The sequence below is a fragment of the Epinephelus lanceolatus genome, chromosome 5 (genome assembly GCF_041903045.1).
Source record: "Epinephelus lanceolatus isolate andai-2023 chromosome 5, ASM4190304v1, whole genome shotgun sequence".
NCBI classification, from domain to species: Eukaryota; Metazoa; Chordata; class Actinopteri; order Perciformes; family Serranidae; genus Epinephelus; species Epinephelus lanceolatus.
Window position 1 is genome coordinate 21,761,178 of NC_135738.1, and position 17,428 is coordinate 21,778,605.

At 42.8% G+C, this 17,428-nt stretch overlaps 1 protein-coding gene across 2 annotated transcripts in view; it reads right to left on the minus strand.

Moving 5' to 3' along the window:
* roraa (RAR-related orphan receptor A, paralog a) overlaps window positions 1–17,428 on the minus strand; it is a 221,048-nt gene that overhangs the window by 37,238 nt on the left and 166,382 nt on the right. Inside the window, exon 1 of one of the 2 annotated variants that reach the window (XM_033635428.2) lies at window positions 9,337–9,492. The exons of the other annotated variant lie outside the window; for it this stretch is intronic. Within the exon in view, the coding sequence (XP_033491319.1) occupies window positions 9,337–9,367 (31 nt within the window). The 5' untranslated portion in view covers window positions 9,368–9,492. Of the gene's footprint in view, window positions 1–9,336; window positions 9,493–17,428 lie in introns of those variants that run through there. 2 annotated transcript variants of the gene reach the window in all.

Consider the following 17,428-nt stretch of genomic DNA (forward strand, 5'->3'; position numbering starts at 1 on the left):
GAAATGTCACTGAAATAAAAATCTAAGCATGACAATCCTGACGTTTAGCAATTTATTCACTAAAAAAATTAATTACACTTAAAGGAGCTATATGTAAGAAATCTAAAGCAAATAGTTGTAAAATCATCCTAATATGTCACAGAGACTAAGGAATAATGTTCATATAAAATACTGATCTCACCGACAACAATAGTACAGCCAGAATATTCGCATTTAAAAAAAAAAAAATTACGGTCCACAAATCATGTTTATGTTTTGAATTTGTGTTCTGGCCTGTTGCGCCACCCACTGCTGTCTACCAGTCTCAGCATCAGTTACAGTTACGACTGAGCTACAGCAGCACGGCAAGCAGCATTAGCAGTGTCCCGGTACATAGCATTAGCAGCCGGCTCCTCAGCTGTATCCCGGCAGCAGCGTTAGCAGTGTCCCGGTACATAGCATTAGCAGCTGGCTCCTCCTCAACTGTATCCCGGCAGCAGCGTTAGCAGCAGAGAAGCCGGACTTGCTCAAACGGTCCGCTGGAAAACCGAAGATCAAGGACGTGGCGACGCGGCCCTGCCACGGCAGCCGCCCGTGGGCAAACAAATCAGTGTCCAGCGTGCCGCTGTCCAGCAACCTCGAATCTGTAGGGGAGGGGGGGCGAACACGACTCGCGGCAGTATTTTGAATTTGAGTGCAGTAACCGTTTTGGCCACATTCTTACATACAGCGCCTTTAAATTAAACTTTGCATAAACAAATAAAATCATGTAATTTTATATACACATAAGAAAGATTCCCTCCATAGAAACAAAAAAACATACCCACTGACAAACACAAACACACAGTCTGGGAGGACCTTCCCACCCATCACTTCTCAGACATTGCGGTTTAGACTCTTAGTCTTTCATCACAGCAGTGTAACACCTTAAAACATTTCATTTACACGAGGAAGCAGAACTCAGACAATAGCCATTTGTTTACTGGGACTGGTGGTGTCACATCTGGAACTGCATTAGCTTCACTGTTGACTGCAGATCCAGGCACGCTAACATAACAAGCCTTCAACTACAAACACACAACAGCAAATGACAGTTTTCTTACTTCCTTTATCAGACTATGTGTGTCTGTATAATGCTGCTGGTAATGTTTCTGCCTTAACTGGACAGCATGCAGTATATTCGCTGTGCTTTTAAGAGGTAACGAAACATTTCAGCATTAAAGCAATAAGCGGTAAAACTGTGGGTGATGCGTTTGACAGCAGTGGGCTGTTACAGCTTTGATAGTAATTGAGAATGCTCCGTTTGGGCAGATTCCTCCTCTGTTGCCCCAAGTCACACATTAAAGAGATTAAAACAGCCATCAGCGCAGTAGGAACAGGACTGTCTTCCTCTCCCCTCCAACTATTGACACAAACAAAACTTAGAGACGACAGCTGCTGATTTGTAACTAAGCGACAGATCCCTGCAAGCAAATAAAGCAGTCGTGCCAGTCTCTTTGCTAGAAAACTCTATTTGTTTCCTCGTGACAGAAATCCATTGAACGCCACATAAACCCTTAAAAGTTTACATGAGGACATATTTCTTGAGGAGCTATTTCTTTCAATTTATCTGATGCCTTTGTCCCATGTATTGGATTCTGGGAGCTCTGAAAATGAGCAAAGGGAAAGCTTTTTTACATCAGGGATGAAGATTCCTTTTTTTTTTTTTTTTCCCCCAAATTAGGCTCCTGTAAGAGGGTGATCATAAGCACATCCGGAGACTTTGAGCGAGGGTCTTTGCTGACGTTGCTGTTGTTGAGGCTGGACTAGGCTGAGCTGAGCAGCCAGGTTGACAAGGACCTGTGCTCAGCACTAGGAAAGCTCTCATCCAGAAACAAGAAGCCCAGGGGAACAAAGACAACAATATGCCAAAAACACCCACTTGAAAACAACAAAACAACCCCAAAAAGCCTCCAAAAGAGTCAGTGGTGGGTGATTGCCAGCTGCACTCCAGATTACCAGGCTCTCTGAGAGTCTTTCAGCAATCGCTGAGAGCTGTAGCATCATCTCCAGCTCCTTAATCAGTTCAGCTGGGGAGGGATGGATCCTGACATGCAAAAGGCTCAGCACGATGGGGAATAAACTCATAATCAGCAATCAGATATTCCACATTGCTGGAGGGGGCGGGGAGCTATCTCAGATAGGTCAAGGATCTCTCCACAGCCAGTTAACCCCTTTGCTCCAGCTGGGAAACACTCTCATTGTCTAGGACACGCATTGTTTAGTTGGCTCTGCTGCCTGACTCGCTGAATTAGGACGTTGAGCCCGACACGTGCAAAGGGGTGCATGTTTTTTTTCCTCTTGTATATAACTGTGTAAATACAATTTTAATTTCAAAACATACTCTACGAGTCCGTAAACGGAGTTGGATTTCATTAAAACACCATGTCCCTGAAAAAGCCATGTGCTGCGCCTTTAAACAAAGTTCATTGCCTTGCACATTCTACTTCCTTTCATCTTTGTAATTAGCACTGAAACAGCATTTCTTTTATTTCAAATGAATGCATGTGCATAAAAATCAATCTTAAGCAGACTGCTCCAGCAAGGCTGTTTTTCTTTGTTATTTATGATGATAAGATTCCTTTCATGCATCTTGGTTGGGGTGAGGAGGGCCTAATGCTTCCAACCTTGAGAGATAGTTTCCACTCCGGCCTGCACAGTCTCCTCTGGGAGATTCACGCATTCTGCCGCAGCAGTGACACTGAAGTTCAGAGTGTAGCAACTTCAAAACTCTGTAGTAGGTTATTCATATCATTTGTCATCTTGAAGAGCACCCCCTAGTGTTCAGGAGGATTCACAAACCTTTGTTTTTTCATCAGCGCAGGCGCCAGATCAGATGAGTGTAAATGATGCCATCCTACAAGTAGGAACCCCTAATGGCCTCTGCTGGGACGTGTAATCAAACGCCTCACACACTTCTCTCCCTTTTGTAATCAAGCGGCGGAGCACATGTTGTGACGATCTTTGTTATAACACTGCCTGCTCCCTTGTCTCATCAAAATTCCATGCACCTCTCATTTTTCATCCTTTGTTCCCCCGCCGGGGTCCCTGGATGCTGCAGTCGCTCTCCGTGGAGCAGAGGGGAGTGTGACTTAGTATGCTGTGACCTCTGACCCCTTCCCATCTCCCTGACTCTACAGCATGCTTCTGCTGAGACTCTGGCAATGCCATCACTATTTACAGCCTGTTAATACAAATTCCACAGACCTCCATATGTCCAACCTAGGAAATCACTTTCAATAAAGTTCACAGAACATGGCTATACCATATGTCCATTGCATAAGTGCTGAGTAAGCCGTAATAGTGACAGCTTTTATCAGCGCCTGTCACTGAGAGCTCCTTACTGGTCACCCCAGGTCACATTAACACTAGAAACGTAGTCCACTCTCATCTCACCTCTGCCGGGCTGACACAGGAGGAGGATAAAGGTGATAAACCGCACAAACAATACTCCTCTTCTTGCCTGCTGCCGGCATGCTTGCCTAGCAGGGAGATCTGATTACAACTGAGAAGAGAGCAGCTTGGTGTTTCATGGAAAAGCAGGTCAACTGGAGAGTGCTGTCAGAGCTCGAGAGTCACCGGCCTGATGGAGGAGGAGGAAAAGCTATCCGACACGGCGGGGAGAGACGGAGGTTTGTCTCCAGCTGTACAGTAATGGGCTTTATTTACTCTGCCATTAAAAAACGAAAGGAGAGGAGAAATGATGGAAGCGAGTGGACTGAGCATACGACTCCAGGGAGAGATGCATTAGTGTTGTCTGGTGTTCCCCCTCACCTTCTACCTCTTTTCGGTTTTCTCCCCCGCCCCCCCCTCCTCCATCCCCGTCTCCCTTTGGCTCACACACAGGAGACGGAGCTGCCCCACTGCCAACACCTAACTCCTTATGTGTTTTTCTGTCCTCAGTGTTTGAGTCAGACAAAACGCAAAATCAATAATGCTTTTTCTCCCCCATTTCCTCTTTGATGCAACTTCAAAAAGCCAATGGACAGCCCTCCAGAGGCCCACAGAGGAAAAAAGCCAATGGTACGAAACACGCTCAGAATGAAAGTACAGGGGGAAAAACTTCACCCTTCACTCTCTTAAAACACTGTTAACTTCTGAGCCCCAAGTGGCAAAGCCTATGAGGGTGAAACAGGGCACGGGAGGCTAAAGAAATGTTATATATTCCTATTATTAATCCATGTGTTTGCACTTTAGTCCAGTCCAGTGACTGACCACAATATTAGAATGTAAAGCAAAGGGTTTCTGTGAAGAGTGATATCCAATCCCTACTCCCTGTACATATTCGACAGTGGGAGCTACAGGAAGAAAGAGAGAAAAAAAAATGAAAGTGAAACTATTCTTTAACTCCATGGACTGTGGTATATGATTATCTAAGGAGCGCTGACAGAGGAAGTATTCTATCAGTAGCTAAATGCTGCATGACAGGAAGACACTTCAAAGGATCTATAAGTGACTCCTGAAATACTGAGTGAAAGTAAAGTAGGAAATTACCCTTAAGTTAGAGGCATTTGACTAAGCCCAGCTCTGTGTTTTACCTGACTGGGGAGCCAAATTGAGAACCCTGACTGAACTCGGTGTGAATGTTTCAGAATGAACAAAAATCATCTCGTGTTAGCCCGATGGTTATCTTGAGCCGCTTGCTGTTTGTTGTACCCTGCTGTTTGATTGGGCATGGGACAGGAGAGTCATTTAACCTTGTCTGTGATTGGGCTAATCTGTCAAAGCCACAAGGTGTGACTGACAAGACAAGATGACTGACAGAGCTGTCGGGCACCCTGGCTCGGATGGAATCGTAGATTAATGTTTGTGCAGCATAAAAAACTATACTCAGACACGGCTCCACAAAGACTGCTCATTTTTAATTGGTTGCTGCAAAGATTCTTACAGTTTCCTTTATGTACTATATGGAAAAATCAATTCTACAGTAACAGTAATACTTCCACGCTAAGTAGCCTTTCATTTTGTATCAATATATTTTAAGGTATGGACGTGGAGAATGTATTTTTGCAGCCAGCACATACATGACTGGCATTTAATTTCAAAAGAAACCAAATCACAACATCATAAACAATGACTATTGGTAACTCAGAACAAAAAAACAGTATCAAATTCAGAAATTAGTGCCCTCCTCTGCTCTCCTCTCCTCTCCTCTCCTCTCCTCTCTTCTCCTCTCCTCCTCCTCCCCCTCCTCCTCTTCAGAGTGCACCTCCCTATCCTCCCAACTTCTATGGAGCCAAATCAAAAATCCATGCTCTCAATGGGCAGTCAATATCTCATTAACCAGTCCCTCCACACACAGTCAGGCAGCCAGGATGTTCGTCTCAGTGTGCACAGCACAGACTGGCACACCTCACACACTTTAATAACCTGTAGGGACGCCATTCGACTTCCTCCACCAGCTAAGAGGCGAGAGAGAGGGCTAAAGCACACACCCTCAATCAGTCAGAGTTGTTTGTCTTTCCTCTGCTCTGATATTATCTTTTAAATTTGACTGTAACATGTAAATGATCCCTCAAAGAAGGTGAAATTAAATCAAGAGACATTTTATAAATTTAAAGGTAGAACAAAATTGGGTTTCGTATTATTAATATTGGCATTGGAGTTACATTCACACTCAAATTATTTAATCACACACTAAAATAAATATGAATACTTCCTCTTAAAATAAACTCTCTTTGTAATAGGGTCTTTTATTTTAAATCCTTGCAGGTGACTTGTGCTATATTTGCCTTCACCTTAATCTGTGGCCATTTTTTCCTCGGCTCTTCGTGTCCTCAGTCCCTAACTGGATAATAGCCAATCTTGTTAACCTCTTCTTTAATGTGCGAGAGCCTGCAGCACTGTGTGGTGAACACTTCAATCGGCCACTGATACAAAGAGACAAAGAGTACCAAATCTACAGCAAATATTTACAGCCTTGTTAACATAGCCTTAAAGCGCCTATCACAAGATATTTGGCTTTACCTTCTCTACGGGCCCCAGAACATTTTTTACAGTCTAGTACACACTCGTGCTAAATCACATATTTATGTTCAGTCTGCATGCACTGTAGTGGCTTACTGGGCCTTGCTTTTCATGATTTTAAAACACTAGTGCTATGCTGTAGTGGATGAGGTATGCAGATTTAAATAAAAGTAACAATAGCACACTGTAAAAATACTCTGTTACAAGCATTGGAAGTGTTACTTAAGTGTAAGTATGTAGATATTATGTGGAAAATGTACTTTGAGTATCAAAAGTAGGTACTCAATGCAAAGAAATAGCCCCTGTGGGTGCATATAGTACATCTGTTGATACAGTATACAATATGTATACACGTAAATATACTATTTTATAGTATATCATTAGATCCTCATTACTACTACTTATTATAATTTTACACAGGGCTGCAACTAACATGTTTTTTCATTATGGCTTAATCTGATGTTGTTGTTGTTTTTTCATCAATCCATTGTTTGTTAGTTTTATAGAACAAAAAAATATTACCCAGAGCTCAAAGTGACACCTTCAAATGTTTGTTTTTTCCCCGACAAACAGTCTCGACGTCAAAATTATTTACTTTACTTTAGTTTAAGATTAAGGTTAATTGACTAATCACGCTAAATCTTAATTTTTAACGCAATTAGTAACTATAACTCCCAGATAAATGTAGTGTATAAAAAAGTACAATATAGAGTATAACTATAAAATGTCACAAAATGGAAATACTCGAATAAAGTACAAGTACCTGAGTGAATGTGCTTTGTTACATTCCATCACTGCTGCAACATATACCTCACCACTGTCATGCTCTTTATGAAGGGTTAATTATATGTACTGAGGCTGAGACGCACATTTTTTTTTATCTTTTCTGTCAATCTACACATCAAACAACTTTCTTTAATTATGTAATTGGAATTTTCATCCTAATTGTGCTGAGTAGGCTGGCTAATTTGCATGGGGTAATGAGAGGGATGTTTCCATTACAGGTAATTAGGTACTTGAGAGGCAGTGGTGTGGTAGAGGGGCTGAATCGAGAGGGAGAGGTGGGTAGAGGGTAGAGACAAAGCCACAGAGACACAGAGATGTTTGGTTTAATATATCAGCGTTATTTTGTGGTGCACCGTATCAAAAACAATTATTTAAAATAATCAGCCCCCCCCCTCTAAAAAAAAGGCACGTACAGTATGAACAATATTAACATAACAATAAGGAAGTGCATGGCAAGGCAGCGAGTCATTGTTCTGTTCATCCATTTCACTGACCATTTTCAGGAAGAAATTACTACTGCCGTTTAAATGAGTTTCCAATTATACAGCTTGTTCACATTTTAATTTAATTTCTGACATTGTCACAGTGTCCTATCATGACACCAGCAGCTCCTATCACTCTGAAAGGACCAATAAAGGGAAGCTAAAAGAAGATATAAAGACTGGCAGATAGACAGGCAGACACTGGCTACTAAACAGGTTAACTTATAAATACAGAAACTGTCAACACGGCTCATCTTTAATCACATGCCTAATTATCACATTTATCAAATACAAAAAAACTACACCCAGTCTAGAGAAGAAGAAATACACACATTACAATCTCTCATATTCGCCACACTTTTAAAAAAGTCACAGAAAAGATACACAGCACTCGATTCTGACAAAAGTATGTGATTTCGTGAAGCCCTTCAGTATAAATTGCATATAAAGGACATTAGGTCAAAGGCCATTTTTCATATGCGTCTCGTCGAAAATAAGATACAGGACTGCTCTCCATTTCAATTTCATACAATTTCAGAACTGACTCTGAGCCTCACTTCATAAATTAATTCTCACACACTCATCGATGGGAAAAAAAAAAAAAGGAAATTAACACTATGGTCAGAGTTGCCAGTTTCACACAAAGAGCAGGATACTTAGCTGCATCTAGATCGCAAACTAACATGTGAAAAAATAAACAAAAATTATGATAAGCTGTAAGCGTCATTATCAATATTAGTGATACAGATAGTAATTTATACATTTAATCATTTTCACACTTTCATTATATTTCTATATGTCAATATATGTACACAAAGAAATATTTCACTTCACTGCTTTTTTGTCCTGAGAGTAAAAATGATTTTAAAAACAGCACAAATCTAAATTTATTTTTGGACAGATGGGAAGAAAAAAAAAGCAGCAAATCTAATCATTACTGATATTTTTCATTGAACACAGAATGCATGTGCCTCCTCATGTTTATTATATTTGACAGTATCACGAGTGCACATGAGCACATATGTTTGGTTGTTCACAATTCTCTGTATGGAAGAATGAGAGTGTATTCATATGTGTGAAAAGCATGATTATGTGTGCGTGTGCAAGCATGCGTGAGAGAAGTGTGTGCTGCACTGTATGTCTGACTGCACTTTCAGTATCTGTCTGCACGGATGTGTGTGTGCGCATGTATGCCTGTATGATGGAGGGGGTGGAAGAGCTGGGATTAAGCATACTAGATCAACATCACAGCGACTGGGAGGACCCAGTCCTGCTCTCATGGCCACACATGTAAACCCGACTACCCAAAAAATAGGTCAGTGGAACACAACACACTCTCACACACAGATGTATACACACACACACACACACATGCACCAGTATCAACTCAAAGAATCACAGTCTGCCAGGCGCGCCAGTGCCTTGTCGCCCGTCTGCGACCCACGTTCAACACTGCCACGCACATCTTTCCCGCGGAACAGACACATCCTCTGGACTGGAACAACAGGATTAAGAACGGGGCAGAAAGGAATAGCGACAAGAACCCCCCTCCAACCCTCGCCGACCCTTTGCCCCCCTCTCTGCATGCTACCTCACATCTATGCCAAAAAAACTTCTGCTCTGAAGCTCAGGAGCTGTTCTTGTCAGAGACGTGCAAAGATTACACCGGCTGTGGTTTCCACAGCACCCCACATAACAGCAGCAGCGAGAAAACACACACACACACACACACACACACACACACACACTGAAAATAATAAAATCAAAGCAAAAAAATACCTTTACAGATTTTTACAAGTTGAATAATTCTAACTCAGTTTCTCTCTTTGAATAAAGAAATAAAATTCTCTTCATGCATTAAAGGGAATATTTAAAAAAAAAAAGCTTAATTCACTTGCATGCATTCAGAAGCACTGTATTACTGTATTTCTCCCTCCCTTCCTCTCCCTCTCTCTCTCTCTCTCTCTCTGTCACACTCATGCCTTGCAAATGAAATGCAAAGAGTTGGCAGGCTATGAATAGCGGAGCCGTACTTCCCTACTTGTTACTCAGGGTGCAGGATCAGCATGCATTTTGCTCTTACCTTTCATAGCTGAAATCACAAAATACATCATTAAGCTTCGAGTCCATAAGAGAACAGCTATCACCAGCGCAAAGCCCTCCACTGCTGTCTCAGCAGCAGCTGGCCAGCACAGCTCTGTCTCTCAGCCTCCGAGCATGACCACACCAGAATCCATGTGACTGTGACATCAGTGTTCATGTCTGACTGCTCCCCACCCACTAGCCTTTGATTGGCACAGCATGCAGCCAGTAGGGGCGCTGAGAGCTCAGGCAGGGAAGCTGGCCCTCTTCCCACTGATTGCAGTCAGAGCCTTGTATACCGGCTTGCTAGACACAGCACACTCTCACTATCTCCTCTGTCTTATCTTTTTAGTGCAAGGATAAAGTCAGAACCAGTTCTAGCAGACATCAGTTTTTCATGCTCTTGTTCTGCCCCTTCTACTCTCTTGGTTTTCTGCCTTTAAAAAAAATGGTGCAATGTCAAGGATAAGAAAAAAGTCAAAGAGGGGATAAAAAGCTAGATGGGGATGAGAGAGGGGTGAATGAGAAAAATAGCAGAGGAAACAACAGAGAGAGGACGTTTAAAAAAAAAAAAAAAAGGAGAGCGGAGAGGATGGATAAGAGGGGGATCTGTAATTTTTCTGTGGCTCAAAGATCGAAGCGCTCCGCTCTTCTCCTCCTCCCTGTCTGTAGATATGAGTGATCAGTGTGAGGCCAGATGTCTGCGAGCAGCAGTGGGCCCTACACAGAGAGAAGATGAGTGGAGCCTCAGCTTCTTCCCCTGACCTCTCAGAGGACCCGCATGCCCCTCTCCCTCTCTCTCCCTCACACACACACACACACACACACACTCTGACGGCTCTCACACACTCTTTTTGACAGGTGAAGAAGGGGAGATAGTGACGGAAGGGTTTGGATGATCCCCTCCACCCCACAGCGACTGGGCGATGAGTTTCTCGCTATCATTTCTCCTTCTCTCCCTCCTGTGCCCCTCGCTCTCGCCCCCTGCTTCCCATTCCAGTCCCTACCTCTCTCCCTCTCTCTCTGCCTCACTCTCCTCCCCCTCTCCTCGCTCATCCTCTCTCATATGATAATCTGTTCTGACTCCTAACCAGCTGCCTCTCTCTGATACAATATTCTGGTTTTAGTGCAATCCAGCCTTGGCCAATAACCACGTTGCATTTGGCATTTCCATGAATAAGCTGGCGCTCATATCATCTCGTCTCAAGACAAACATCATGCAGCTTCGGTTTCAGGCGCTGCAATATTTGAAATCCAAAAACTAAAAGGAAAAGTATTTTTTTTTAACACCAGCTATATTTCAAATTTGGATATTTTAGAGGCTCGTTTCACATTCTCTACAATGGTTTGATATTAATAACACTACAGCAGCGGTGTATCTTTGCCACTGAGTTATGACGCTTCCACGGGGCAAGATTTTCATTTTGATTATTTATTTCTTGTTTTACACACTAAATATCTATATTCATTTGATGCCTTCCAATGTCTTCTGTTCATTGAATAAAGGTGTAAAATGGAAATGAGGACTCAGCAGCTTGCAACATAAATCTTCCCACGACAATGTTTCATTAGGACCTCTATGATCCATTAGAGACACTAAACACATTAACTCACGTTGTGTCAACACTGGTCTCTTATTGCACACTGTCTAATGAACAAAATATCATTCAGAGGCTGATAGCATCAAATGGAGCGTGCTCGGGATGCAAACTACACGTAGACAGGCCCCGGTAAACAATGTGATGTCAGAGACAGAGCAGTTGTCTCATTTCGGTGTTGGTGTCTCCCCGCAAGATCTTCAAAGTTCACCAGATGAGTCAGGGCCAAGGCCTACGCAGGAACATGTTTAACTGCCACTATCTGTGGTTGTCTCTCAGAAACTGGCTGCTGTATCAGTCTAGAACCAACCGTGGCTCGACACACTGTGGCTTAACACTGAGCTATGGTTAAGGGAGGAGAAAAAAACATAATACTGTAGCAGTTGAGTCTGTCAGCTGGTTATCCAAGAACATCTGAGAGGTGGATAACATCCATATTACCATCTGAGTGTCAGGAGAGAGTTGGAAGGAGTGCATGTTTTGTCTGCCGACAATCTACATGGTGAATAAATGTAGATCTCAAAAACTTCCTTTTTGCATCTACAGACCGTGAACTAAAAAATCTCAGTTGTCCCCCAACTTGTCCACTTTCACATTTGAAAGGTTGGTTCATGCAAATTACAAAAGAAAAACCAAAAGCATTCTACTTTCTACCAAGGAAAGCACTTCTCACAGGGACTGTCCCTGTGAGAAGTGCTGTGTGTTCTGCAGATTATCCAGAGTAACTTGGACACTTTCTGTGGCCAGACAATTTTTCCCGTGGCTTTGGGGTTAACACACTGACCATGAAACACAATGTCTGTGGTTCAGATCTGGCTGGAGGTCTTTGTTGCACGCCATTCCCCATCTCTTTGTCTCCTCATTTCCTGTCATCTCTCCACTGTTGCAATCCAACAACTGAATATGATGCTTTTTTTTCTCAATATGCACTACAAACAAAAATTTAATTAATCTCCACTGCACCACAATTATCTGCACAGTAGTGTTGTCGCGGTACTGGAATTTCTAACTTCAGTGCAAAACCTTTTAAAATACCGATATTTACTACAAGCTACAAACTATACAAGTTGTATTTTTTTTATTAAAAGATAAACACTTCGAAACGTCATTAATATCCAAGGCTTTAATTTGCTCCAATCACTGAACTCAACCAGCATATATTTGGGGCAAGTGTCTATATGGGACGAGCCTTTAATTCCTTCCACACTCAACTCTTGCTCAGCAAAGATGGGAAATACTATCAAATTAATTATTTAAACCCGAATTACTTAAATAAAAAATAAGCTGGGCGACACAGTGGTGCAGTGGTTAGCATTGTCACTTCACAGCAAGAAGGTGGGGGAGCCCTTCTGATTTTGAGTTTACATGTTCTCCCTGTGTCAGCGTGGGTTTTCTGTGGGTACCCCGGCTTCCTCCCACAGTCCAAAGACATGCAGATTAATTGGTGACTCTAAATTGGCCGTAGGTGTGAATGTGAACCTGAGTGGTTGTCTGTCTCTATGTGTCAGCCCTGTGATAGTCTGGCAACCTGTTCTTGGTGTACAACGCCTCTTGCCCAATGTCAGCTAGGATAGGCTCCTGCCGCCCCGGGACCCCTAACCTAAAAAACAGGCTATTGATAAGATATCAATTACGAATCATTCATTTGATCTAGTTCTGAGGGACAGAATTGAGGGAGATACCCTTTTTCCACCAAAATTAGCACATGTAAGCAGGTTTTTCAAACATAGGTTAACCGGCTAAGTCTGTCTGCTTGCTCATTACCAGTAGACCAGAGCTGTGTACATGGCTGTGTACTTTTTGTGTGTGTTCAACGTCACGACTGGCCGGAGAACATAGAGATGAGCATGGAGGCCATTGAAAATTTTATGGTGGTTTCTTCTTTTTATTAATTACTCTTTGGTGCTTATGGCTCTAGTAAAATGAACTGAATGATTGAACCGAGAATCTTACCAAGCTAACGATGTGTAGCATGCCCATATCGACAAAAGTTCCAACATTTGTATGTGTATGCGCCATCTAAGCAGCTAACTAATGTTGGCTCAAGTGGGTAACCGACGACCAGCGGGCTTGAAGAGGTTTTATACATCCAGAAAACCAGAAACAACCAGACGTCCAATTGAGACCTGCATTTATTTGTCGAAACCAGTTACCACACCCAGCTAGTAAAAGGGACTTTGTGTTTAATTCAGGCTCAGCTTTGAGGACAGCAGAATTAAAGTAGCCAATGTTAACAATGAGAGAGCGAGAAAGTGCAGAGGTACCTGTATTACGATACTACGGAAAATGAGAACTGAAACCGATGTGTCGATATATCAGTTTTTTTGACAACATTACTAATCCTTTGTAGTTGTGATGAACTGAACTTCAAGAAAAACATAAAACTAATACACCAGTCTTGATGTTGTTCTACGCTTTCAACTTTACAGCAAATATAGTTCCTCCAAATGTATATAATTGTGCTTAAAAGCCCAGGCCTCCCTAAGGAGAAATGTTTCTAGCAAAGCTGCCTCATTTGCTCTTGATCACACTCTCCCTTGACTGCTCCACATTACCAGTGACAGTATGCCAATACCCTGCTAATACTCGTTCATTAGGGAATTGATTAAGCCACAAAGGCTGTGATGGTCAAACGTCCGCGGGTTTTAATGTAGTGATTACTGACATGCAGCCATCAATAGAATCATTTTAGTCAATCATTTCCTTATATCCAAGTATAAAAGAGAAATGGTGATAGGGAAGTGGTGATGGCTTCAGGAGTGACCGAGTTTCTGAATCAGGCACAACACACTAAATTTGTGCATTTTAGGCCAGCCCAGTCATGTGTCTCGCACTCCTCTTGGATTAATTCAAGCAAATGTATTTACTGTAAACAAGCCCTGTGGAATGGAATTCAATTGAGATGAGGTGCAGACCATCCACTGGTGCCCCTGGAGGAGCGGAGAGGACTAGAGCTGATAATGGCCTCATTAGCAGTCTGTCAGTAGCCATTCCACGCACAGACTCACCATGCAGCTGATCCATGTTAACTCTTACAGCTCTGGACCAGCTTCAAACCTGCGGTCTGCATGCCGTTGCACTCTGTAGCCTTTGACCCCACAACACAAACACTTACACACTTCCTAATTTTGTGTCCCGGTCTCGTGGGGTATTTTAGAGAGTTGAGGCTTTATATTCCACCACAAGAGGCACCTGGATGTTTGGAACACCAGCCTGAAGCAGCAGTAGAATTAACAAGCTTCAACAGGCACTCCATGAAAACAATACAGATCAATTTAATATAGATGCCAAGGAGAGGAGGGCATAATATTAGAACCATAACAGCACCGGCCCACACCACACAATCATAAACCAATTTAGGGCCATTCCAGGCAATTTCCTGGGGGCTTCCACTTGTGGGAAGACTTCAATAAATCACACAGACAACAAAGGGAATATCTATTTCAGTGAAAATAGAGGACACTATTGGGTTGTGTCCAGAGCACTGCGGAGGGTTGCATTTAAAGGCAAGTTTGAATAAGGGAAGCGAGAGTTTAAAAACATACTACATGCCTCTGCTATGCCTGGGTTTACGGTATAATGTGTAGCTACAGGAAATGCTGTTAACTCATTACCACTAATGGATTTTCCATGGAGTGGAGCAGTGTGTCTAGTCTGGCAAGGTGGCAGCTGCAGGTAAGTCTTGTGCTTTTTACAATCTTAACCGATCACATGACTCTGCGTTAGTGACTATACACACTGCCCTTCATCCTTTATATACGCAGCAACCACGGGGCCAGCTCAGCACTATTACTACACCACACTCTCCTTCTAACTGTCACTCAATACACGTACACACAAGCACAATATTTATAGAACAGCGGGGTCAAAAGGAAGAAATATGAAAGCATATCATTCCTACACAGGTGAAGTGTACACCTGTCAACTGTCATGTAATCCGAATCAACAACACAGTACTTATAGTGAATGGTTGACAAGGCTATAGCCTTTTGTTTTACTGCCACGGTTATTTATAGAGTGAATTTAAACCTTTTTTTTTTTTTTGAACAAACACAAAAATAAGAGCCTGTGGTATTTCCAAATCAATTCAATCAAATGCTTTTGTCAAAGAAACAAAACAAACAAACAAACAAAAAACTACAAGTACTGTGTCACCGTGGCAGCAAAGCCAATTTGTCCTGCACAGACTGACCACGCTTCACATCTTGCATGCCGGCTCCACATTAAATGACCTCTCGCAGGTATGAGTGAGGTGCTGACAAGAGGCTGTGAACAATATTATAAGCGCTGCACTTCAATGAAAAACATCAAATGCCCTCAGCTACTTTTTAGTTGCTATTTTATTTAGTGGCAGTTTGGTTGTTGCTGTTATTTCTCTGCTGGATCCAAACTAAGTGAAATGCCAGGCCATTTCTGTCTGTCTTTGGGCACTTGAGCAGCAAGAAAAGTGTTTACAATCTGCCCACTGGAACTGGATGTTCAATTGATTGATGCAGCCTTGGAAAAAATATGCGCCTGGCAAATTCAACAAAGGTTGTCATTTAAGTGACTAGAATAAATCAGTTTATTTATCTGGTTTATCAGATGAAAAGGCAGTGGTAAGGAGGGATCATCAGCGCCGCTGGAGTGCTAGCATATATCTCACGGAGCAATTTTTTCAATAGATCAATAGAAATCAGATTTAACAATGAATTGCACTGCATCTCCTTTGTGCGAAGCTGCCCTTGGGGACAGAAAGGAAAGGGATAGGAGGATAGAGAGAGAGAAGGAGCGAAAGGGAACGAGGAGGGGAGATTATCGCAGGCATGGCAGCCTGTGTGAGAGGCTTAGCCTGGCTAGGCAGGGAGGTGGAACCCTGTGAATTCTAATGAACTGGCAAGACTCCCCCAAAACCAGCTCCATCTCCATGGCATGAGGACGACAGGAGGGAAGGAGGAGGTGATTAGGAAGGCGCAGCCCCTCCACGGCAAACCAAACAGAGCAGGTCATTTTCCCTGTGATAATTATGGCTATAACCAGGCATGAGGGATTGGTAATGGACCTGCTTATTCTTCATGCCCTGCAAAGGCAACCACTGAGCCTGTCAAGGGGAAAAGCATGATGATGTGTTTTTTTCTTCCTGTTGGTCGGGTGACTCTAGTAAGAGTTGCGATGGCTGTTGAAAAGGGCAGCAGGGGAACTTGGCCTTTGAGGGAGAAGTTAACGAATGAACTTCATTATTGAGGAGCATACCAGGGAGACCCCCCGGAGTGTGTGATGTATTACCTAGCGTCAAACTTACACACTCCCCCAACATCACCAATATAGCCCGACATCAGCTCTGGGGGGAGGTAGACGTGTAAACTAAAATAGTTAACCTTCTGGCTTAAGGCGAGAAGAAAAGAAGAAAACAGAGAAACAAACTGCGATGTACAATATTTGCTTCAATAAAAAAAAAAAAAAAAAAAAATCTATTTTAAAACCTCTAAATTAAGCAATATTTCTTCTGCTTTTAGGCTGAACAGTTTCACCATTATTCCCTCTATTGAAACACTAAAATGAGTAATGAGGCAGAGCCTTTTCCTGTGACTGCTCAGTGCAGAAACCCTCAGAAGAAAACTGTTTTAGCTTAAACTAACACATATTTAATGTTCTCTCTGTGACTTCAGGTAATGCAGTTGGTCCGGTGAGGCACTCCAGATCAACGCAATCTAGATTACTCTCATTTATTAAAAAGCAGCTCTGTTCATGCATGAAAGTAACTTTTCCTAAGTTCTATGAGCTCTATAAAAACAAGTGACCCACCGGAGGGACTAGTGCTTTCCTCAAGATTGAGGGAGATCTTCAGGCTATGCGCGACGAGCACCACTTAGCCTTCCCCCTTCCCCTCTTCCGCCGGGCCTGGATGGAGTTTCTCTATGGTGGACGGGACGAAGGAGCTCTTTTACTGTGCGCACTCTCAACACTTTTACTCTTGACTTATGAGGATGCCATGGGTGCAGGGGAGTGATTCATCACTGGGTGTGCTCCTCTTGCACCCTCACACATTAGTAATGTGGTCCGCTGAGGAGGAGTCCTGTCATCAGTCTGTACCTGGACCCTCTGAACAAGGTAGGTCAACAGGAGGCAGCAGCGGCTGGCCCACTTTTAGTCTTTCACAGCACCTTTAAGTTTCCTCCAGCTCTGCCACAGCTGAGCCTGACGGACACACTAAGACCAGCCTGGTCAAGGGGAGACGCTGCCTCGGTGCTGAACCGGTGTACTCGCTATATCTGTTGACTCAGTGAGGCTCGTCCTCCCCCAGTGCCCAAGCACAACAGGCCAAATGAAACTTGGTGAGAGATTAAGCGAGGAGGGAATAGTATCTTCATTCAAATATTACAGTGTATCAGAGCACAAAAAAAAAATAGAAAAACAAACAAATGACTCATAGTTTGGATGAAAAGTTCCCAGACTTATCCATCTGAAACTGCCTGAGGAAATTTCATCACAAGACTCCCTAGTCTGCTGTAATGC